General features: G+C 43.1%; 1 protein-coding gene across 1 annotated transcript in view; it reads right to left on the reverse strand.

The window, feature by feature from the left end:
* Nucleotides 1-14,017: 14,017 nt before the first annotated feature.
* Nucleotides 14,018-23,428, reverse strand: part of ELP3 (elongator acetyltransferase complex subunit 3) — a 118,829-nt gene continuing 109,418 nt past the window's right edge. The window contains exon 15 of the mRNA XM_019965833.2: nt 14,018-15,285. Within this exon, the coding sequence (XP_019821392.1) occupies nt 15,209-15,285 (77 nt within the window). The 3' untranslated portion in view covers nt 14,018-15,208. The remainder of the gene's footprint in view (nt 15,286-23,428) is intronic.

A 23,428-nucleotide genomic window follows, 5' to 3' on the forward strand; every position in this document is an offset into this window, starting at 1 on the left:
TGCTTAGATCTAACTTTTTTTGAAATCTTTAGGATTTTCTATATATGTAATGATGTCTTCTGAAAATAGAGACAATTTTACTTCTTTCCTTCAAATTCCGATACTTTTTCTTTTTCTTGACTAATTGCTCTGGTGGGGACTTCCAGTGTTATGTTGAATAGAAGTGGTAAGAGTGGGCATCCTTTTCTTGTGCCTGATCTCAGATAGAAAGCTTTCAACCTTTCACCACTGAAAATGATGTTAGCTTGTTATATATGACCTTTATTATGTTATGTTCCTTCTATACCTAATTTATTAAGAATTTTTTTTATCATGAATGTATGATGGCTTTTGTCAGATGTGTTTCCTGCACTTATAGAGATGATCATACGATTTTGTTTCCTTCATTCTCTTAATGTGATTATCACATTGACTGATTTACATGTGTTGAACCATTCTTGAATCCCAGGGATAAATGCTACTTGATCGTGGTGAATGTTCCTTTTAATGTGAGTTCAGTTTGCTAGTATCTTATTGAGATTTTAACGTCTGTATTCATCAGGGATATTGATCTGTAGTTTTCTGATAGTGTCCTTTTCTGGCTTTGGTATCAGGGTAATGCTGGGCTTGTAAAATGAGTTTGAGAATGTCTTCTCCTCTATGATTTTTGGAAGACTTTGAGAAAGACTGGAATTAATTTTTTAACGTTTGGTAAAATTTAGCAGTGAGGCTATTTGGTCTCAGGCTTTTCATCTTTGAGTGGTTTTTGGTTACTGACTTAATCTCTTTACTAGCAATTGGTCTGTTCAAATTTTTAGTTTTATCCTGATTCAGTCTTGGAAGTTTGTTTGCAAGATTTTTTTTCAGGTTGTCCAGCTTGTTGACATGTAGTTGTTCATAGTTGCATCTTATGATCTTTCATAAGATATCAACTGTAATGTCTCCTTTTTCAGGTTTGTTAATTTTATCTTTTCAAAAACCAAGTCTTAGTTTTTTTAATCTTTTCTTTTGTTTTCCTGCTATTTTATTTCTGTTTTGATTTTTATTTTCCTTCCTTCTGCTGACTCTGGGTTTTGGTTATTCTTTTTTTTCCTCTAGGTCTTTGAGACATAGAGTTAGGTTGCTAATTTGAGATCTTGCTTATTTCTTAATGTAGGTGTTTATTGCTATGGCCCTCTTAGAACTGCTTTTGCTGCATCCTATAAGTTTTGGTATGTCATGTCTCACTTTTGCTTGTGTCAAGACACTTTAATTTCCACTCTAATTTCTTCTTTGATTCATAGGTTTGGAAGAGTGTTTAAGTTCCAGTATTCCTGAAATATTTTCCAATTTTCCTCCTGTTATTAGTGTCTGGTTTCATACCATTGTTGTCAGAGAAGCCACCTGGGTATGACTTCAGTCTTCTTGAACTTGCTAGACTTATTTTGTGAACTAACATTTGGTCTATTTTAAAAAATGTTCCATGTGCACTGGGTATGAATGTATATTCTGCTGTTGTCAGATAAAGTGTTCTGTATATGTTATGTCCATTGGGTATGTCTACACTGTTAGCAGCTTTTGCTGGATTCCCTGGTGGCTCAGATGGTAAAGAATCTACCTGCAAATGTGGGAGATCCGGGTTCTATCCCTGGGTTAGGAAGATCCCCTGTAGAGGGCATGGCAATCCACTCCAGTATTCTTGCCTGGAGAACCCCAAGGACAGAGGAACCTGGTGGGCTCAGACACAACTGAAGTGATTTACTTATTGGGTCTATCAGATCAGTTCAGTTGTTTAGTCATGTCCGACTCTTCACGACCCCATGGATCACAGTACACCAGGCCTCCCTGTCCATCACCAACTCCTGGAGCCTACTCAAACTCATCTCCATTGAGTCGGTGATTTCATCCTCTGTCGTCTCCTTCTCCTGCCTTCAATCTTTCCCAGCATCAGGGTCTTTTCAAATGAGTCAGCTCTTTGCATCAGGTGGCCAAAGTATTGGAGTTTCAGCTTCAACATCAGTCCTTCCAATGAACACTCAGGACTGATTTCCTTTAGGATGGACTGGTTGGATCTCCTTGCAGTCCAAGGGACTTTCAGGAGTCTTCTCCAACACCACAGTTCAAAAGCATCAATTCTTCTGTGCTCAGCTTTCTTTTTAGTCCAACTCTCACATCCATACATGACCACTGGAAGAACCATGGCCTTGACTAGATGGACCTTTGTTGGCAAAGTAATGTCTCTGCTTTTGAATATGCTATCTAGGTTGGTCATAACTTTCCTTCCAAGGAGTAAGCGTCTTTTAATTTCATGGCTGCAGTCACCATCTGCAGTGATTTTGAAGCCCAATAAAATAAAGTCAGACACTGTTTCCCCTGTTTCCCCATCTATTTGTCATGAAGTGATGGGACCAGATACCATGATCTTAGTTTTCTGAATGTTGAGCTTTAAGCCAACTTTTTCACTCTCCTCTTTCCCCCTCTCAAGAGGCTCTTTAGTTCTTCACTTTCTGCCATAAGCATTGTGTCATCTGCATGTCTGAGGTTATTGATATTTTTCTGGGCAATCTTGATTCCAGCTTGTGCTTCTTCCAGCCCAGCATTTCTCATGATGTACTCTGCATATAAGTTAAATAAGCAGGGTGACAATATACAGCCTTCGTGTACTCCTTTTCCTATTTGGAACCAGTCTCTTATTCCATGTCCAGTTCTAACTGTTGCTTCCTGACCTGCATACAGATTTCTCAAGAGGCAGGTCAGGTGGTCTGGTATTCCCATCTCTTTAAGAATTTTCCACAGTTTGTGGTGATCCACACGTCAAAGGCTTTGGCATAGTCAATAAAGCAGAAGTAGATGTTTTTTTGGAACTCTCTTGGCTTTTTCAATGATCCAGCAGATGTTGGCAATTTGTCTCTGGTTCCTCTGCCTTTTCTAAAACCAGCCTTTTCTAAAACCTTTTCTAAGGTTCATGTATTACCAAGGCCTGGCTTGGAAAATTTTGAGCACTACTTTACTAGCATGTGAGATGAGTGGAATTATGTGGTAGTTCTTGCCTGGAGAATCCCATGGATGGAGGAGCCTGGTAGGCTACACTTGATGGGGTTGCAAAGAATCGGACACGACTGAGCGACTTCACTTCACTTGAGCATTCTTTGACATTGCCTTTCTTTGGGATTGGAATGAAAACTGACTTTTTCCAGTCCTGTGGCCACTGCTGAGTTTTCCAAATTTTCTGGCATATTGAGTGCAGCACTTTCACAGAATCATCTTTTAGGATTTGGAATAGTTCAACTGGAATTCCATCACCTCCACTAGCTTAGTTCATAGTGATGCTTCCTAAGGCCCACTTGACTTCACATTCTAGGATGTTTGGCCCTAGGTGAGTGATCACATCACTGTGGTTATCTGGGTCAAGAAGATTTTTTTTTGCTCAGTTCTTCTGTGTATTCTTGTCACCTCTTCTTAGTATCTTCTGCTTCTGTTAGGTCCATACCGTTTCTGTCCTTTGTTGTGCCCATTTTTACATGAAATGTCCCCTTGGTATCTCTAATTTTCTTGAAGAGAGCTCTAGTCTATCCCATTCTGTTGTTTTCCTCTATTTTTTTGCACTGATACCTGAGCAACGCTTTCTTATCTTTCCTTGCTATTCTTTGGAACTCTGCATTCAAATGGGTATATCTTTCCTTTTCTCCTTTGCTTTTTGCTTCTCTTCTTTTCTCAGCTATTTGTAAGGCCTCCTCAGACAGCCATTTTGTTTTTTTGCATTTCTTTTTCTTGAGGATGGTCTTGATCCCTGTCTCCTGTACAATGTCATGAACCTCCATTCATAGTTCATCAGGCACTCTGTCTATCAGATCTAGTCCCTTAAATTTATTTCTCACCTCCACTGTATAATTGTAAGGGATTTGATTTAGGTCATACCTGAATGGTCTAGTGGTTTTCCCTACTTTCTTCAATTTAAGCCTGAATTTGGCACAAAGGAGTTCATGATCTGAGCCACAGTCAGCTCCCAGTCTTGTTTTTGCTGACTGTATAGAGCTTCTCCATCTTCGGATGCAAAGAATATAATCTAGTCTGATTTCAGTATTGACCATGTAGTGATGTCCATGTGTAGAGTCTTCTCTTGTGTTGTTGGAAGAGGGTGTTTGCTATGACCAGTGCGTTCTCTTGGCAAAGCTTTATTAGTCTTTGCCCTGCTTCTTTCCGTACAATAAGGCCAAATTTGCCTGTTACTCCAGGTGTTTCTTGACTTCCTACTTTTGCATTCCAGTCCCCGATAATGACAAGGACATCTTTTTTGGGTATTAGTTCTAAAAGGTCTTGTAGGTCTTCATAGAACTGTTCAACTTCAGTTTCTTCAGCATTACTGGTTGGGGCATAGACTTGGTGATATTGAATGGTCTGCCTTAGAAACGAACAGAGATCATTCTGTCATTTTTGAGATTGCATCCAAGTACTGCATTTTGGATCCTTTTGTTGACTATGATGGCTATTCCGTTTGTTCTAAGGGATTCTTGCCCATAGTAGTAGATATAATGGTCATCTAAGTTAAATTCACCCATTCTAACCCACTTTAGTTCTATTGGGTCCATTTTAATGCTATTGGGTCAATAGCATTATTCAAATCTGCTGTTTCCTTATTGACTCTGGATGAACTATCCAGTGTTGAGAGTGGGGTATTAAGTTCCGCAATTATTATTATATTGCTGTTTATTTCTCCTTTTTACCTCTGTTAGGTTTTGCTTTATATGTTTAGGTACTCCCATGTTGGTTGCATAAATTTTTACAATTATTATCTTTGTCTCTTTTTAACACTTTAGTTTAAAGTCTATCTTGTCTGATATATCTACCTCTGTGTTTTTTGGTTAGCGTTTGCTTGAAATATCTCTTACATAGACTCTCAGTTTTTAAGGCTAAAGTGAACCTCTTGCAGGTAGAATATTGTTGGATTTTTTAAAAAATTTCATTCTGTCTTTTGATTGGAGAATTTAATTCCTTTATGTTTAAAATAATTATTAATAGTAAGGACTTACTATTTCCATTTTGTTAACTGTTTCCTGGCTGTTTGTAGATCTGTTGTTCCTTGCTTCTTATCCTTTTGTCTTTTTGTTTTGAGACCTTTTGGTATCAGTATGTTTTGACTTCTTTATCATGTTCTTTTGTCTGATTATGACAGGTTTTTCCCTTGTGATTACCATAGTGCTTTCATAAAATTTCTTAAAATTATAACACTGCATTTTAAGCTGATAAAAACTTCTGTAGCATTCCTAATGTTACACTTTCACTTCTCTTCCCTCTCACAATTTAGATTATTGATGTTACAGTTTATATATTTTTAAATATTGTGTAAACAATAACAGATTATTGTAGTTATTTTTTTTAAACTATATTTGTTTCTTTAACTTTTAAACAAGACTTGAATTATGGACCACCACTATCATATTACAAAATCTAACTTTGTGTATTTATCATTACTAGCAAGTTTTATTGTATCTTCTAGTGTTTTTAGTCTGTTAAATAGCATTCTTTTACTTTTATTCAGAGAACCCCTGTTAACATTTCTTGTCAGGTAGTTGATGAACTCCCTCAGTTTTTGTTAGGAAAGACTTTATATCTCCTCCTTTTCTGAAGGCCAGCTTTGCCAGGCATAGAATACTTTGTTGACAGTTGTTTTTTTTTTTTTATCCCCCCTTTCAATAATTTGAATATGTCATCCCGTTCTCTCCTGGCCTGAAAAACCTTATGGAGTTTTCCTTATATAAAACTTCTTTGTTTTCTCCTCCTCCTTTCAAAGTTTTTGTCTTTGACTATTGACAATTAAATTACAGCTTGGCGTTGCATTATTCATGTTCAATGCATATGGGTCTTCTGGGCATCATGCATTTGGATGTCCTCTTCTCTCCCCAGGTTAGGGAAGTTTTTAGTCATTATTGTTTTAAATATACTTTTTGTCCCTTTCTCTCTTTCTTTTTCCTCTGGAGTTCTCATAATGCACAGGGTTTCTTCACCATTTTTCATACTTTTTTTTCTTTTAGTCCTCTGACTGGATAAATTAAAACATCTTGTCTTCTAGGTTATAGATTCTTCTACACAGTGAAGTCTTCTTTTGAAGTTCTCCGTTGAGTTTTTCAATCCTGTTTTCTTCAGTCATTGTATATTTCAGTTCTAGGGTTTCTGTTTGTTTTCTTTTGATGGTTTCTAGTTCTCTGTTGAACTTTCCATTTTGTTCATGCATTGTTCTCCTAATTTCAGTTATCAGTGGGATCTGATCGTTCACTAAACTTTGAGGATTATTCTGAATTCTTTGTCTGACAGTTCATAGATCTCCGTTTCTCTAGGGTCAGTTATGATACCTGTATTGGTTTTCTTTGGTGGTGTCATGCTTGCTTGATTTTTTCATGATCCTTGATTCCTTATTTGTCCATCTGAGTAAGTGGGCTCCTCTTCCAGACTTTACAAGTTCCCTTTGGCAGAGACAGTTCTTCACCAGTCAGCTCAGTTTGGGTTTCTGGATATGTGTGCTGGAAATGTCCTTGGGTGGGTGAGACCTGCTGACAGGGTCTGTTTTTGGCTGAGACCACTGCCTGAGCTCTGAGATGGCAGAATTCTCAGGTGCCATTGCCTGAGAATTGGATGGGATTGCTGGCTTGGTTCCTTGCCCAAGCAAGTTTGATTTTCTGCCTAAGCAAGGTTGCAGGATGAGCTCTGTGATTGCTTCAGTTCTCTGGTCAGGTTTACTAGATGGTCAGGATTGGGTACACTACTCTACTCAGCAGCAGATGGGGCTATGAATTAGCATCCCTGCTCTGGTGGGGCAGCAGGATGGGCCCTGAGACCTGAATGGCTTACTCTTTGGGAGACTTGAATCAGGTAAGACTGCTCTGAATTCCCTGGCCAGATGGGGCCTGGTTTTGCTCTGTAGACAGGGAGAACTGCTGGTGTGTTTTCTGCTCAGGTGCCTCTAGAAGTCAGGTTGTTGGGTGAGCTATGCAGCTTCCCACGTGCTCTGGCTGGGTTCCCTGGTAGGGTGCGCTGAGGGCTTCCCAGGTGGTGCTAGTGGTAAAGAACCCAACTGCCATTGCAGGCGATGTAAGAGATGTGGGTTTGAACCGTTGGTCAGGAAGATCCCCTGGAGGAGGTCATGGAAACCCACTCGAGTATTCTTGCCTAGAGAACCCATGAACAGAGGAGCCGGGCAGTCTACAGTCCATAGGGTCACAAAGAGTCAGACATGATTGAAGCAACTTAGCATGCACGCACACATGGTGGGCTGAGGACTGTATCTAACCATGGGTGGGGCTACAAATTAGCTTCCTTTCCCAGGTAGAGTGGGAGACCCAGTTCTAAGGCCAACAAGGCTCTATGCAGATCATCTGCTCTGCCAGCCTAGTGTATTTTCTGCTTGAGGGTTGCTGGATTACACAGCTTCTGGGTGTTAACCTTCAGGCTTTCTGGTCAGAAGGGGCCAGGAACTACACTCAGCATTGAGTAGGGCTATGGATTAGCTCTCCTGCTTGGGAGAAGAGGGGAATCCTCTAAGCCCAGCAAGCCATTCTGGTCATGGTCTTGCCTCAAGCTGACCCACTCCCAGAGTTCCCTGGTCACTTGGTGCCACTGGCTTTTCTCTGCAGGTGATCAGCTCTGCCAGCCATACCCTCTGCTCTGCTTAAGTGTTGCTGAATTCTGGCTGCCTAGGTGTCTCTGATCAGGCTTTCTGAGGGGCTGGGAGCTCCACCCAGCAGTAGGCTGGGCCATGATTCAGCTACCCTGCCTGGGCCAGAGCACACCAGCCTCCAGGGCTGGCCAAGCTCTTTGTTTGAGAACTCAAATCAGTCAAGCCTGTGTCCTGCTGAGTTCCCTGATCAGACTGTGCCCACCTAGGCTCTGCAGATGAACAAAGCAGCTGCAGTGGTTGGGACTACTCCTTGGACACTGCTGGGAGGACTCACTCTGCTGGTTTTTGCTGGCCCCTCTCCACTTCTCATCACAATAAGATGCCCAGGGCTCAAGTCCTGCCGGTTCCGCTGCAGTCCCTGTGGTGCACAACCAGAGTGGGGGCTCCTAAGAAGGGACCCACAGTGGGAGCTGGTATGCACCCTAGGCTCTATTTTCTGCTGGGGAGCTATAGGCCCAGGGGCAATCTCTCCGCCTGATGCTGTACCAGCCTGGGGAGGGGGTGGTGTCACCAGCATGCAGCAGCTCCTCTTAGCACTTCTGGTGTGGCCTGTCTTGGTGTCTGGTACAGGGATTTTTTTGGTCTCACTCCTGTGTTCCAGGGTTTTCTCAGTGGTGACCTGCACACGAATACTTGTTAGTTGTTCTTGAGGGAGAGCGAAGGCCTATAGGAATGGCCTATGTCACCAGCTTGGTGATGCCACTGTCCTCTGTTGTCTCTTCTTATAAGAACACACACACAGATATATGGACTTCCCTGGTGGCTCAGAGGGTAAAGAACCCACTTGCAATGCAGGGTAACTGAGTTCAATCCTTTGGTTAGGAAGACCCCTGGAGAAGGGAATGGCAACCCACTCCAGTATTCTTGCCTGGAGAATCTCCATGGACAGAGGAGCCTGGCAGGCTATGGGCCATGGGGTCACAAAGAGTCAGACACGACTGAGCAATACTTTCACTTTCTTCACTTTTGCATATATATAATATTTTAAAATAGTAATTATGTATTAAACATATCTATCTAAATGTACATTTTTCAGTTCTGAGGATTTTTAAAAATTTATTTAATTCTTAAATGTTTTGGCCATGTGGCACAGCACGTGGGATCTTAGTTCTCTGACCAGGAATCGAACCTGTGCCCTATGCATTGGAAGCGTGTAGTCTTAACCACTGGACCATCGAGTAAGTCCCTAAGGACATTAATATTGTTGAATCAAGGTTCCACCTTATGACCACACTCATCTTTAATTACCCACCCCCCCCAAAGGCCTGATCTCCAAATTCAGCCACATTGGAGGTTGGGACTTTAATATATAAATTTGGGGGGAACACAAACATTTAGCCCACTGGAACAGGGCTTACTGACTTCATGTGGAGTGGCCATCTGGGTTGCTTCTTGAGGAACTCTCTATGATTATATTTTTAAGTCCTTCCTCTCAGGCCGGTTATTCTCTAGAAGGGCCTTTCTTTTCTTTCTTTTATAAAAAATATTTTATTTGTCTGCGCTGGGTCTCAGTTAAAGATCCTGGCACACAGGATCTTTAGTTGCAGCACGCAAACCCTTAGTTGCAGCATATGATATCCAGTTTCCTGATCAGGGATCGAGCCTGGACCCCCTGCATTGGGAGAATGGGGTCTTAGCCACTGTGACCACCAGTGAAGTCCCTGAAATTGCCTTTCAACATCTGGCCTGTGGGGGGGGAAAATCTTGCCAGCAGTCTGAAACCGAGCTGGGGAAGATGAGGGCAGTCTCAGTGCTATTTAGCATGCACGGGTTCCTTTCATCAGTCAGTCAGGTCAGTCACTCAGTCGTGTCCGACTCTGCGACCCCAGGGACTGTAGCATGCCAGGCTTCCCTGTCCATCACCAACTCCCGGAGCCTACTGAAACTCATGTCCATTGCATTGGTGATGCCATCCAACCATCTCATCCTCTGTTGTCCCCTTCTCCTCCCGCCTTCAATCTTTCCTAGCATCAGGGTGTTTTCCAATGGGTTGGTTCTTTGCGTCAGATGGCCAAAGTATTGGAGTTGCAGCTTCAGTATCAGTCCTTCCAATAACATTCAGGACTGATTTAATTTAGGATTGACTGGCTCTCCTTGCAGTCCAAGGGACTCTCAAGAGTCTTCCAACACCACAGTTCAAAAGCATCAATTCTTTGGTGCTCAGCTTTCTTTATAGTCGAACTCTCACATCCATACATGACTACTGGAAAAACCATAGCTTTGACTAGATGGACTTTTGTTGGCAAAGTAATGTCTCTGCTTTTCTTTTTCTAGCCATCAGGTAGATGCAAATAATCCTGGCTGTTGTCCCAGCACCCCAAGCATGCAGTGGTCTAAGACCCTAGATTCTTTACCACTGCACCAAGCTTGGAATTCTTCATGATGTGACTTGTTCCCAACCACATGTGTGCTGCCTCTGCCAGAGCAAGGCCAGGCCCCAGGCAGGTTGCTTCTTCCCTGATTCCTGGAAGTTGGGCTACAGATGAAGGATGGAAAGGCTTGGGGGTGACGGACCATGGGGAGGGACCCAGAAGCCTGCAGTGGATGACCAATGCTTAAAAAAAAAAAGCAAGCATATCTTAGTACTGAGTCAAGGTATGTGTGCAGCCCCTACTCTTCATCGATGATTCTAGCTATTGTGACAGTGAGAATAGAAAAGAACATGAAAGACCCGATGAAATAAAGTGTGGTGTCTGCAGCCAATGGGAATTTAGGTAGTCATTAAAAAGAATGAGATCGGGACTTCCTGATGGTCCAGTGGTTAGGACTTGGCCACGATCCGTGTGTACTGACACGGGAAGATGGTGGTGGTAGTTACATCTTGTGGAATGAAGACAGTTACAAGGTGACATGCGCTGTGTGACCATTTCGTGTAAAGCTGATTGGTTGTGTGCGGTCATGTGCGATTGCATGAAACGGCATTCATCACAGGGCTTACCGCTGTCTCTTGGTGAGATGTCAGGTTATTTTGTGCCTTTCTGTTTCATTTCAACCTGTTACAATGAGCATATATAATTTTGGGGACCGAAAAACAGCGATTTGCATTTAAATGGAAAGAGCAGCCTTCCTCTGGTCTGCGTTCTCCCTTGATGACATCATGACTTTCCACTTCCTGCACTTGGGAAAAACCTGGTTGGTGAAAGGAACCGGTTACAGGTTGTCTGTTGTGAGGCTGAGATAATATGAAAGCAGACTGGGTGCTCGATACTTGTTAGCGTTCTCTTTAAACATAAGCTGACTGGAAACATCTTCCCCCCTAAAAAGGGAAACATGGGGTGGAGTGAGAAAGGCCAAGTGGGTGCCTCGGGTTTGGATCTCCTAAATCCACTTAGTAACTGAGCTCTGGGTTGCGGTGCTGGGCTGCTCCATGGGCACCGTGCATGTGGCCGTATACACGATCTGTGGACACTCAGGGCTGGTGCTGATGGCACTGGGCAAGGTGGTGGCTCTGGAACTTCAGGCCCAGTGAGGCAGATACCAGCCCGTGTCCTCATTTATTAAAGGAGGGAGATGAGTATTGACCTTGAAGGTGACCTAGATAGCAAAGCAGCACGTGGCGGGGCTCAGATGTCAGTTACCCCACTTGGAGGAGTTTTCCAGGTGGACAGAAGGGTGTTCTAGGCTTGTCGAGTGACAGGGAGGAGATAAAGCTGTAATTTGGACATAAAAAAGTAGTTTTTTTCCCCTTGTTACAGGCTTATTGTTATTTGGTCACTAAGTCGTGTCCAACTCTTTGGGATCCCGCCAGGCTCTTCTGTCCATGGGACTCTCCAGGCAGGAATACTGGAGTGGGTTGCCATTTCCTTCTCCAGGGGATCTTCCCGACCCAAGGGATTGAACCTTCGTCTCCTGTATTGGCAGATGGATTCTTTACCACTGAGTCACAAGGAAGCTCCCTGTTACACATGTTATTTGTCTATGTTAAAATCAGTTTCTTTCAAAGGTCCATAAGCTCACGTTTTGGGGACAGCCATCACAGGATGAGACACAGAGGTACAGCTGGTACACATGCTGACGCACACAGGTGGCCCTGCTCGTCCTCCCTGGCCTCAAAGGTGGCCAGACTCCCTCAGGGGCTCCCTAAGTGGACATGGCTACCTGTGCACACACAGGAGAGACCACAGTCCACGCTGATGCTGGACAGCTTTCCAGGAAGCCCCCAGAATCACAGGGATACATGAAAATGCTTTTTGCTGTTGCAAAGTCTCAGCTAGCTTCTTGTCCCTCAAAGTATGGAGTTGACAACTTGTAACCCTGGACTTACATGAACGAGAGAGGACCAGTCAGAACATCCTCAGATAGAAGGCCTCAGAGCCCAGTGATGCTATTCTTCTGACACTGGCCTCTAGCAAAATTGAGAGATTCTAGCAAAAAAAAAAAAAATCAGGTTCTACTGCCAGCAGGTAAGAAACTCTCATGTTAGAATGGGCCAGATAGACTTCCCTGGTGGTCCAGTGGCTAAGATTCTGCACACCCAATGCAGGGGATCCAGGTTTGACTGATCAGGGAACTACATTCCACATGTTACAACTAAGAGTTTGCACACTGCAACTAAAGATTTTGCATGCTGCAAATAAGACCTGGTACAGCCAAATGAGTAATTAAATAGGTAAATACCAAAAAAAAAAAAAAAAAGGCAGGATACTGCACTTGTTAGATATTGGCTATAATAGCCGGTACTTGTAGTGTGTTTTATGTCCCACAGGCCTTGATCAAAGAAATAGACACGTGTGAGCTCATTTATTCTTGACAGCTACTGCACGAGGGAGAAACTGTTATCAGATCCATGTTACAGACAGGAAACTTGCTGAGGGGCAGTTTTCTTGCTCGAGGTCACACACCCATTGAGAAGCCACTTCACTGGAGTGAGGATGGTTTATACAGAGAATGTTGTGGTTTATGCAGCATCTTATCAAATGTGATCACATCAGAACATTGAGTTCATTCTGACGGGTGGGCAGTTCTCTCATTACAAATGAGGAGAGGGCAGCTCAAAAATAGGAGGGGACTTGCTCACCACTTCAGAGTTAATAGAGGAGCCCAGGTTTTCAGAACCTAGATCTTGAGCTGTTTTATTAGGTTAGGGGTCTAAGTTCTTTATGAACAAAATGGCTTTTTTTTTTTTTTTGGGTTGAGCCTTGCAAGTTGCAGAATTTTAGTTCCCCAACCAGGGATTGAACCCAGGCCCATGGCAAGTGAAAGTGCGGACTCCTAAATACTGGGCCAACAGGGAATTCCCCAAATTTCATTTTTAATTAGATGATAACCTTAAAAAATACCATAAAAATCTCTGGAAATGAAAAGCTGCAATTTGAAAGATGTCTTCATAGAACAAGTTTTGGCTTTTAAGTTGTACTTCTCAGGATTCTTCTGGGTCAGTAGGAATTTATTTCTTTAAAAGGAATCCACATTCATTCCCAAATCTGAGAAACAGTGAGTTCTACCAGGCTCTTTTACTTTGCAATAATGAATTTTTAAAATCTCATTTTTAATGCAAATAGATTTCAGTCTGTTTTTGATAAGGGCTTGATTTAAGAAAGTAAAAAAACTCCCCAAGTGATTTAACAAAAACTCAAGCCAAAAGCAGAGCTAGCTGACTGGGTTTGAGGTGGTTGCTAAGGAGCTGCTCAGTACAGATCAGACACACAAACTGCAGCTTTATAGGCTTCATGCTGAGGCTGAAGGCATCGCGCCTAGCTGCTGTTCCTTATGAGGCAGTCCATTCGACCAAGACCACACATCCCTAGAATGGCCAGGCACCAGAGATGCCAAGAACAGTCTTTGGAGGTCAGGGGAAGTCATTCTGCTTAAATGTGAGTGAACTTGAATTTCATGCTAACTAGAGCAGCTTATTTGTGACCTATCTGACATCCATTGTAGGTCTGCTTTAATTAGTAAAGAAAAGGACACACTGATTGGAAGTAAAGAGTGTCCACATTAAAAATAATGATTAAGTGCCCCCCTTCCCGTGATGCTCATGCAGGTCCTCCTTCAATGATAAGACTCCTTTCCCAGGTGTCCAGGCCATACTGACTGGCTGTGCACGTGCTGATCTGTTACTTCTAAAGACTGCACTGAAAACAATCCTTCTCTAGGTAGTTTCTCAGTTATCTGAGAGGCTGTCTCTGGGGCTAGTGTCCTCAGTTTGGCTCAAAACTGAGAAGTAGCTGAATTCCCTAAACGGCGCTCATGAAAAGCCTCTGCGGTTCCGCAGCGAGTTGACAAGGGAGCCGATGCCATTTGCCTGGTGGCATTTTAACAAGATGGCAAACAGCACCCAGGAGGAAATGGACAGTACCGGAGACAAGAAACCCAAGCCTGTAAACTCATGGCAAATGTCACCGTGTTTACAGGGAGAGGAGAGAAAAAGCCTTATGTGATTCTTCCTTGTGTGTTGAAGATTTTATTTTTCAAACATTTAGAGGCATCAACTCCCTTTACTCTTAACTTTTTGTAAAATGCCACTGAATCCCAGGGATGCAGGTTAAGCCATGCTCTTAAGAACAGACCCTCTCCAGGCTGAGTCTCCTTAATAGCTTACCTGGGAAGTCACAGAGAGGCAGTCCTAGAAGATGACGCTTTGAAAAAGCCAATCTTTCTCCTATTTTTAGATTTGGACCTGTTTCCAGTATTTTTTTAAACTTTCATATATGAGTTTAACTCTGACTTTTCTCCATTTAAAACTGAAAGAATTAAAATGCAGGGAAGAATGGCTGTGTCTTTGTGTCTTGACTTAGGGACACACAAGCTCAGACGTGCGTGCGGCAGACTGCCTGCTCAGGACAGACCAACGGGGATGCCAAATGCTTCTCTGGGCGAAAGTGCTGCCCACGGTGTTTAGCAGTTGTCAAGTGTGAGAAGTACAGGCAATCAAAATCCTGAAATAAATGGATGTCTGTAATGGCCCTTTGTAGATGGCAGCCAGTGAACTGAGAAAGGCTGGTTTCAAGCTTGAACCCTCACCTGTTCTCTCCCCATCACAGATATTTCAAACAGCAGCACAGGAACCACAATGACTGCCATTAAAACGAAAGCTCAGTTTTTAAACTAGTGCTGGAATGCGTACGTATTATAGCAACAGGACAGAGATCAACGTCTGACAGCTTTCACACGATCCCGACACAACTCTTTGTCTATACTCTACATAAATAACCTACCCCTAAGTTTACTCCTTAAGTGACATAGCCAGTTTTAGTTCATGAATCGTGGTGTCCAAATGAGTTGATTAACTTGCTTTTTGTCTCTTTGCCTGAGTCATGACGGTTAGGTCACTTGCAAGTCTCATGCAAAACCGAGAAACTAGATACAGGAGTTAAGCCTTGAAAACAGATGACATCTTGAGAACATGCAGGAGCGGGTGGTGTGGGGGGCTCTGAGTGTCCAGGCTCCATGGGCTTGGTCAGCAGAAGCCCGACCCAGCCCTGAGCAAGGTTTCCAGGCTTCAGGGCGAGGGGGAGCCTCCTGCCAGGGGCTCAGGGAGGTCCATTTGCTTTGCTCAGCCTCTGTGCTGAGTTTTCAAGACATCCTGGATTGGTTTCCTGCCAGGTAGGAGATGCCTCCAGGTGGACTGGTGTGGTGTTATTCTAGCGTCTTTACCATGTATGGACCTTGCAATCTGTAGCCAATCTTTCTGTAATAATTCCTGGTGCCGACCCCTGTGAAGAAGCAGAAAAAACAGAAGTCAGAGTCTCTATTAAGCTTAACTTTGCGTGTGTGCTAAGTCACTTGGTCATGTCTGACTCTCTGTGACCCAATGGACTATAGCCCACCAGGCTCCTCTGTCCATGGGTTTCTCCAGGCAAGAATGCTGGAGGGGGCTGCCATTTCCTCCTCCAGGGGATCTTCCTGACTTAGGGATCGAACCCGCATCTCTCATGTCTCTGGCATTGTTGGGCGGGTTCTTTACAACTGCTACCACCTGGGAAGCCCAAGTGTAACCTTAGTAGCTCAACAGCCAGCACATGAGTCCCTCTGAGTTGTCCTCCTTCAGCCTCCCACTCACTCACAGACCAAAGTCCATTCCAGATTGAATCTCATTTTAGTAAGTCTGGAACTGTTATAAATTCTGAACTCAAGTTGCATTAAAGCATAGAAACTGTATTTCAGAGCTGATGGGTTTACAACCCTGTGGGGACCACGCAGCACGGCTTTAGATGTTACAGGTGAATGGCGAGTGGTGGACCTAAAGTGTGTGATCTCCACACTCCGAGTGAAGCCAGACAGCGTCATGGTTTCCTGGGAGGCTGAACAAGAGGACAGGTGTGGGACGTGGGGTCTCTGCAGCCTCGATGCCCTGACCCAGAGAAGTGTCAGTGCCACTCCTCCAGAGCAACCATTTCTGCAAAACAATGTCAGTGACGTTAAATTAGTGGTACTTAATTTGCACCTTGTTTTATAGGTTTTGGGGGGTATTAATTTGGTGTATTTATTTTGATATACAAGCAATTTAAGCACCAGGAACTTACGCTGACTTTTTATTTGCCTACGTTTTAAGGAACATTAGCTGATTTAAGTCAACTACTAAAGGTCTGTAAACTTTTTCTTCTTGAAAAGGAATCTATATATTACTTCCATTTGAGAAAATTATTGTAAATGGTATCTCTCTAATAAAACACGAACACATATAAGAAGCTGAGCTCCCAGGAGGATAAAGTGTGGTTTATGCGGTATTATCTATATGCTGCTAAGTCGCTTCAGTCGTGTCCGACTCTGTGCGACCCCACAGACGGCAGCGCACCGGGCTCCTCCGTCCACGGGATTCTCTGGGCAAGAATACTGGTGTGGGTTGCCATTTCCTTCTCCAATTATCTATATGAGTGGTTAAGAGTATGGGCTTTTGATCAGTTAGACATGGGTTTAAGGCCTAGACCTGTCGTTTTAAGGGCTGTGGCTTTGGCCAATTATTTAATTTCCCTGAACCTACATTTTATCATCTGTAATAATGTACCTGTGTCTTAAGGATGGTGAATAGTAAATGAGATGGTCCTTGAGATGTGCTTAAGTCCAAGAGTCTGGAAAGAGTTGTTTCTTCTGAAACACTGGCTGCTGTTAGTATTTTAAAACTTCTAATGATCTGACAGCTGATGGTTTTTCTAGCTTCATTCTCCCTGGAAACACTATGCTTCAGCCTTGGGGAAGTTTTAAGTTCCCTGTATGTCTGGCTCTTTACCTATCTTCCAGGCTTGGCCCATGCTGTGCCCTCTAGCAAATGAATTAAACCCTGGGGAGGGACGTGGGATCCTCTGATCTGGAACTGGTTGGTCAGAGGCACACTGACAACCTAGACTTGCGATTCGCATCCAAAGTGGGGGTGGTCTTGGGGACCGAACATGTAACCTGTGGGGTCTGACACGATCTCCAGGGAGCTAGTGTGAGAACTGAGTTAACTGTAGGCCACCCAGCTGGTGCTACGGAATCACATGATGTGTGGGAAACACTACTTCTGCTGTCAGTAGTGTTGTGGTCTTACTCTGTGTAACGTAAAGGAAGACACTGGCATTCTTCTTTTCAGTGCTTTGCCCCACAGCTCTCACCACGGGGCACTGTGATGCTGGTTGACCTCCCCCTGTGGTGGAAGCTCTATGTATCTTGTTCGTCACTTTGTATTCCTAGTGATCAATATTGTGTGTGAAATCAGGCCACTGCTAGCCCTCTCCAGTCTAACCTCATTCTTTAGCCCAAACATTTGCTATTTAGGAACAGTCTCCCCATCGTGTTTTGTTTCCCATCCCTTTTCAAAATCTTTCAAGTATTATGAAAACCGAACTGAACTGATGTGATGGAGGTAACAACAGAATTGTCCTGTGGTAAGAGGTCACTGGAGAATTTCCCAGGATTACTGATATTGCGTCTTGTACAATTTCACCTTGTCTTTGTGTTCTAATCATCATTTCTGTTCAACACTGTGGTTTGGGGTAGAGCTGGGGGAAGACAGAAGCATGAACAAATAATGGGTCAGGCTGCTCAGACCCACTGGATCCAGGAAGACATCTCATACCTCTCAGAGGGTAGGTGCGTGCGTGCTAAGTCACTTCAGTCCTGTCCAACTCTGTAATCCCATGGGCCATGGCCCGCCAGGATCCTCTGTCCATGGGATTCTCCAGGTGAGAATACTGGAGTGGGTTGCCATGCCCTCCTTCAGGGGATCTTCCTGACCCAGGGATCGAACTCAAGTCTCTTATGTCTCCTACACTGGCAGTCGGGTTCTTTACCACTAGCGCCACCTGGGAAGTCCCCCTCAGAGGGTATAACCACTTTAGTGTTTGCATTATCTCCTGAAGTTCTGTATCTGTAAGCAGGTCCTATGTCCCAGCAATCACATTCCCAGAGTGAAAAGAGAAACAAATGCTTATAGCCAACAAAAGACAGGATACTCATAACATCCAAAACAGGAAATAATCCAAATATCGATCAATAGTAGAATGGATAGAGTACAGGATGTTCACACAATGGAATACTAATAGGGCAACAGGAAAGCAGGAACTAGAGCTACCTCCAACACCATGGACGAATCTCGCAGATCTAATTTTGCACAAAAGAAACTAGATATATGAGTCCATCAATGAAAAGTTCAGAAACAGACAAGACTAATTTTATGGTGATAAAGGTCAGAATACTGGTTATATTTGGAAGACAATAAGGATTGACAGATGGAACAAGGGAGTGTTCTGGAATGCTGAAAATGGTGTATCTTGATCTGGGTTAGAAGTTATTTAATACATGGGAACTTACACATACACACAAATTACATGGTATACTGAAAACACTGTACTTTATTCATGTACATACATTATAGTTCAATTAAAAAAAAATCCCATGAGGGTGTATATCCATTTAATAGATGTTCCATGAGTTTTGACAGCTCTGTTTATATAAAGAATTCAACAAAATAAGGAAAAAGGATGAGAGGTAGGTGGCTAAGAAACCATTACCAGAGGGATCAGTGTATCACAGAAATGTCTCTGAAGTCATCAACGCAGAGCTTTCTATTTCTAGAATTCTAGAAACACACAAACATGCTAGAAATGACTTTTGTCATCCTTTCTTCCACTTTAAAGTTTGCATTCAAACTGAACTTTGCTCTGTGACATGACAGCGTTTGGCAGAGGCACCCTAAGATTAAAACGAGCTTTTCCTCACTTCAGCTGCAAAGCACAGACTGTAGCATAAATTAAGGATTCTGATCAGAAAAATGACATGACTGACTTACCTTTGAAAGAGATGGCTCTGAATGCTATTTTGAGAACAGAAGCAAAGTTCCAGGAGGGCAGGGTTTTGCCTGCAGAATTGCTAGTACCCGGAGCAATGCCTGCACGTATTGTTCAGTAAGTAAGTAACCATGGGCAGGGGGCAGCTTCCCTGGTGGCTCAGATAGTAAAACAATCTCCTGCAATGCAGGAGACCAGGGTTCAATCCGTGGGTCGCAAAGATCCCCTGGAGGAGGAAATGGCAACCCACTCTAGTATTCTTTCCTGGGAAATTCCATGGACAGAGAAGCCTGGTGGGCTACAGCCCATGGGGCCGCAGAGAGTTGGACACGACTGAACGACTGAACTGAACCGAACTGAGCGACTAAGCACGCATACACACAACCAAGGGCAGAAACAGGGAGACCAGTTAAGAAGCTATTGCAACAATCCAGGTAGGAGATGGAGGTGCCTCAAAGCAGAATCATAGTGGTGAAGAGTGGCTGGAATCTTGAAATACTTAAAAGGGAGAGTTAGAAGAATCTGCTGATGGATGTGAAGAGAGGGGCCTAAGATGACTCTAAGGTTTTTGGCTGAGTAAGGATAGATTTGGAGAAAGAATGAATTGCCAGTTAGTGAGACTGAAAGATGCTGGGAGAAGTGGCGGGGAGGACACCAGGAGCTTGGCTTTGGCCGTGCTGCAGGTGAAACGGCTGTTAAGACATTCAAGTGGGGATGCTGAGTGATATGTGATGGTTCTGGAAGCCTTTCTTGCTCTTAGATGGTCTCTTTTCATGAATGTTCTTTTGGAAAGAAATTAATTTTCCTTTTTTCTTAATTGAAGTATACTAGTTGCACACGTACAACAGAGTGACTCAAAATTCTTAAACCGTACTCTATTTACAGTTATGATAAAATATTGCCTATATGCCCTGTGCTATACAATATATCCTTTTGGCTTATTTATTCCATACGTGGTGCTTTGTGCCTCTTAGTTCCCTACCCCTACTTTGCCTCTCCCCAGTGGTGACCACTAGGGTGTTCTCTGTATCTGTGAGTCTGTTAGAAAGAAATTTCTGGCTGGGGCAGGTAGCTTATGAGGGAGTTGCCTAAGGATGAAGCAGGTGGGTGGAGGCTGGCAGAGTGGGCAGCTGAAGACAACCTGGGTCCTTTTTGATGCTGTTGAATCATGAAGTAGCCAATCTTAAAGCTGCTTACCTAGGAAGCTGTTGTGAAAAATGTTTTCTGTTTGGTGTAAGCCATTTTGTTTGGTACTTTGGCGCACTGTAATAATACATGAGATAAACATCATTTTAACCATTTTTAACTGTACAGTTTACTGGGATTAAGGAGCTTCATACTGTTGTTCAACCCTCACCACCATCCAGTCTACAGCAGTAAAACTGAAAGTCTATATCTATTAAACAGTAGCTCCCTGATTTATACAATTATTCAGTTCAGTTCAGTTCAGTCGCTCAGTTGTGTCTGACTCCTTGAGACCCCATGAATCACAGCACGCCAGGCCTCCCTGTCCATCACCAACTCCCGGAGTTCACTCAGACTCACGTCCATTGAGTCAGTGATGCCATCCAGCCATCTCATCCTCTGTCGTCCCCTTCTCCTCCTGCCCCCAATCCCTCCCAGCATCAGGGTCTTTTCGAATGAGTCAACTCTTCCCATGAGGTGGCCAAAGTACTGGAGTTTCAGCTTCAGCATCATTCCCTCCAAAGAAATCCAAGGGCTGATCTGCTTCAGAATGGACTGGTTGGATCTCCTTGCAGTCCAAGGGACTCTCAAGAGTCTTCTCCAACACTACAGTTCAAAAGCATCAATTCTTTGGCACTCAGCCTTCTTCACAGTCCAACTCTCACATCCATACATGACCACAGGAAAAACCATAGCCTTGACTAGACGGACCTTTGTTGGCAAAGTAATGTCTCTGCTTTTCAATATGCTATCTAGGTTGGTCATAACTTTCCTTCCAAGGAGTAAGCGTCTTTTAATTTCATGGCTGCAGTCACCATCTGCAGTGATTTTGGAGCCCAAAAAAAGTCTGACACTGTTTCCCCATCTATTTCCCACGAAGTGATGGGACCAGATACCATGATCTTCGTTTTCTGAATGTTGAGCTTTAAGCCAACTTTTTCTCTCTCCACTTTCACTTTCATCAAGAGGCTTTTGAGTTCCTCTTCACTTTCTGCCATAAGGGTGGTGTCATCTGCATATCTGAGGTGATTGATATTTCTCCCGGCAATCTTGATTCCAGCTTGTGCTTCTTCCAGCCCAGCGTTTCTCATGATGTACTCTGCATAGAAGTTAAATAAGCAAGGTGACAATATACAGCCTTGATGTACTCCTTTTCCTATTTGGAACCAGTCTGTTGTTCCATGTCCAGTTCTAACTGTTGCTTCCTGACCTGCATATAGGTTTCTCAAGAGGCAGGTCAGGTGGTCTGGTATTCCCATCTCTTGAAGAATTTTCCACAGTTTATGGTGATCCACACAGTCAAAGGCTTTGGCATAGTCAAGAAAGCAGAAATAGATGTTTTTCTGGAACTCTCTTGCTTTTTCCATGATCCAGCGAATGTTGGCAATTTGATCTCTGGTTCCTCTGCCTTTTCTAAAACCAGCTTGAACATCAGGAAGTTCACGGTTCACATATTGCTGAAGCCTGGCTTGGAGAATTTTGAGCATTACTTTATAGCATGTGACATGAGTGCAATTGTGCGGTAGTTTGAGCATTCTTTGGCATTGCCTTTCTTTGGGATTGGAATGAAAACTGACCTTTTCCAGTCCTGTGGCCACTGCTGAGTTTTCCAAATTTGCTGGCATATTGAGTGCAGCACTTTTACAGCATCATCTTTCAGGATTTGAAATAGCTCCACTGGAATTCCATCACCTCCACTAGCTTTGTTCGTAGTGATGCTTTCTAAGGCCCACTTGACTTCACATTCCAGGATGTCTGGCTCTAGGTCAGTGATCACACCATTGTGATTATCTGGGTTGTGAAGATCGTTTTTGTACAGTTCTTCTGTGTATTCTTGTCACCTCTTCTTAATATCTTCTGCTTCTGTTAGGTCCATACCATTTCTGTCCTTTATTGAGCCCATCTTTGCATGAAATGTTCCCTTGGTATCTCTAATTTTCTTGAAGAGATCTCTAGTCTTTCCCATTCTGTTGTTTTCCTCTATTTCTTTGCATTGATCGCTGAGGAAGGCTTTCTTGTCTCTTCTTGCTAGTCTTTGGAACTCTGCATTCAGGTGCTTATATCTTTCCTTTTCTCCTTTGCTTTTTGGTTCTCTTCTTTTCACAGCTATTTGTAAGGCCTCCCCAGACAGCCATTTTGCTTTTTTTGCATTTCTTTTCCATGAGGATGGTCTTGATCCCTGTCTCCTGTACAATGTCACGAACCTCTGTCCATAGTTCATCAGGCACTCTATCAGATCTAGGCCCTTAAATCTATTTCTCACTTCCAGTGTATAATCATAAGGGATTTGATTTAGGTCATACCTGAATGGTCTAGTGGTTTTCCCTACTTTCTTCAATTTAAGTCTGAATTTGGTAATAAGGAGTTCATGATCTGAGCCACAGTCAGCTCCTGGTCTTGTTTTTGTTGACTGTGTAGAGCTTCCCCTAAAATTTTCAGAAATATAACTGGATATTTTAGAAAACTGAAGTACAGTTAATTTATAGTTTGTGTTAGTCTCAAGTATCCAGTGAAGTGATTCAGTTATATAGACACACATACAGATGTTGAGTACAGTTCCCTGTGAGGTACAGTTGGTCCTTGTTGGACAGCTCTCTTATATAGTGTGTATCTGTTAATCCCATATTCCTACTTTATCCCTTCCCCACTTAGTAACCACACATTTGTTTTCTCTGAAATAGTTCATTTGTATCATTTTTTAAAATCGCACATGGACGTGCTGTCTCTTTCCGATCTCACTTAGGATGATCATCTACATAGGTCCATGCATGTTGCTGCAAATGGCAGTATTTCATTCTCTTTATGGCTGATATTCTACTGTATGTATGTGAGTGACTGTGTATTTGTACACACACAGACACACTCCCCATACGTCCATCTGTCAACACACATTTGGGTTGCTTCTATGTCTTGGCTATTGTAAACAGTGCTCCAGTGAATACTGGGCTGCATGTATCTTTTCAAATTAGTTTTCTCTAGATATACACCCAGGAGTGGGACTGAAGGATCATATGGTAACTCTAGTTTTAGTTTTTTAAGGAACCCCCATATTGTTCTCCAGAGTGGCTGCACCAACTTACATTCCCACCAGCAGTGTAGGAGGGTTCCCTTTTCTCCACATCCTCTCCAGCATTCATTATTTGTAGACTTTTTAATGATGGCTATTCTGACTGGTGTGAGGTTAGCTTTTTATACTTCTAATTTTACAAAACAGATGTCATTTCCCATGGGCTTAAGACAAACAACAAAAGTAGAGGCGATAGTAGACTGAACATCCAAATACCCAGCACCCAGCTTCAACAGTGATCAACCCCTCCATCAGGCTTCTGTTGCTTCTAGCTTCCTACCTACATGAAGTCACAAGATAGATTCAATGTTTCCTTTTGATTCTGCTCAGCTCAGTCAC

This window comes from Bos indicus, chromosome 8, assembly GCF_029378745.1.
Source record: "Bos indicus isolate NIAB-ARS_2022 breed Sahiwal x Tharparkar chromosome 8, NIAB-ARS_B.indTharparkar_mat_pri_1.0, whole genome shotgun sequence".
Classification (NCBI taxonomy): domain Eukaryota; kingdom Metazoa; phylum Chordata; class Mammalia; order Artiodactyla; family Bovidae; genus Bos; species Bos indicus.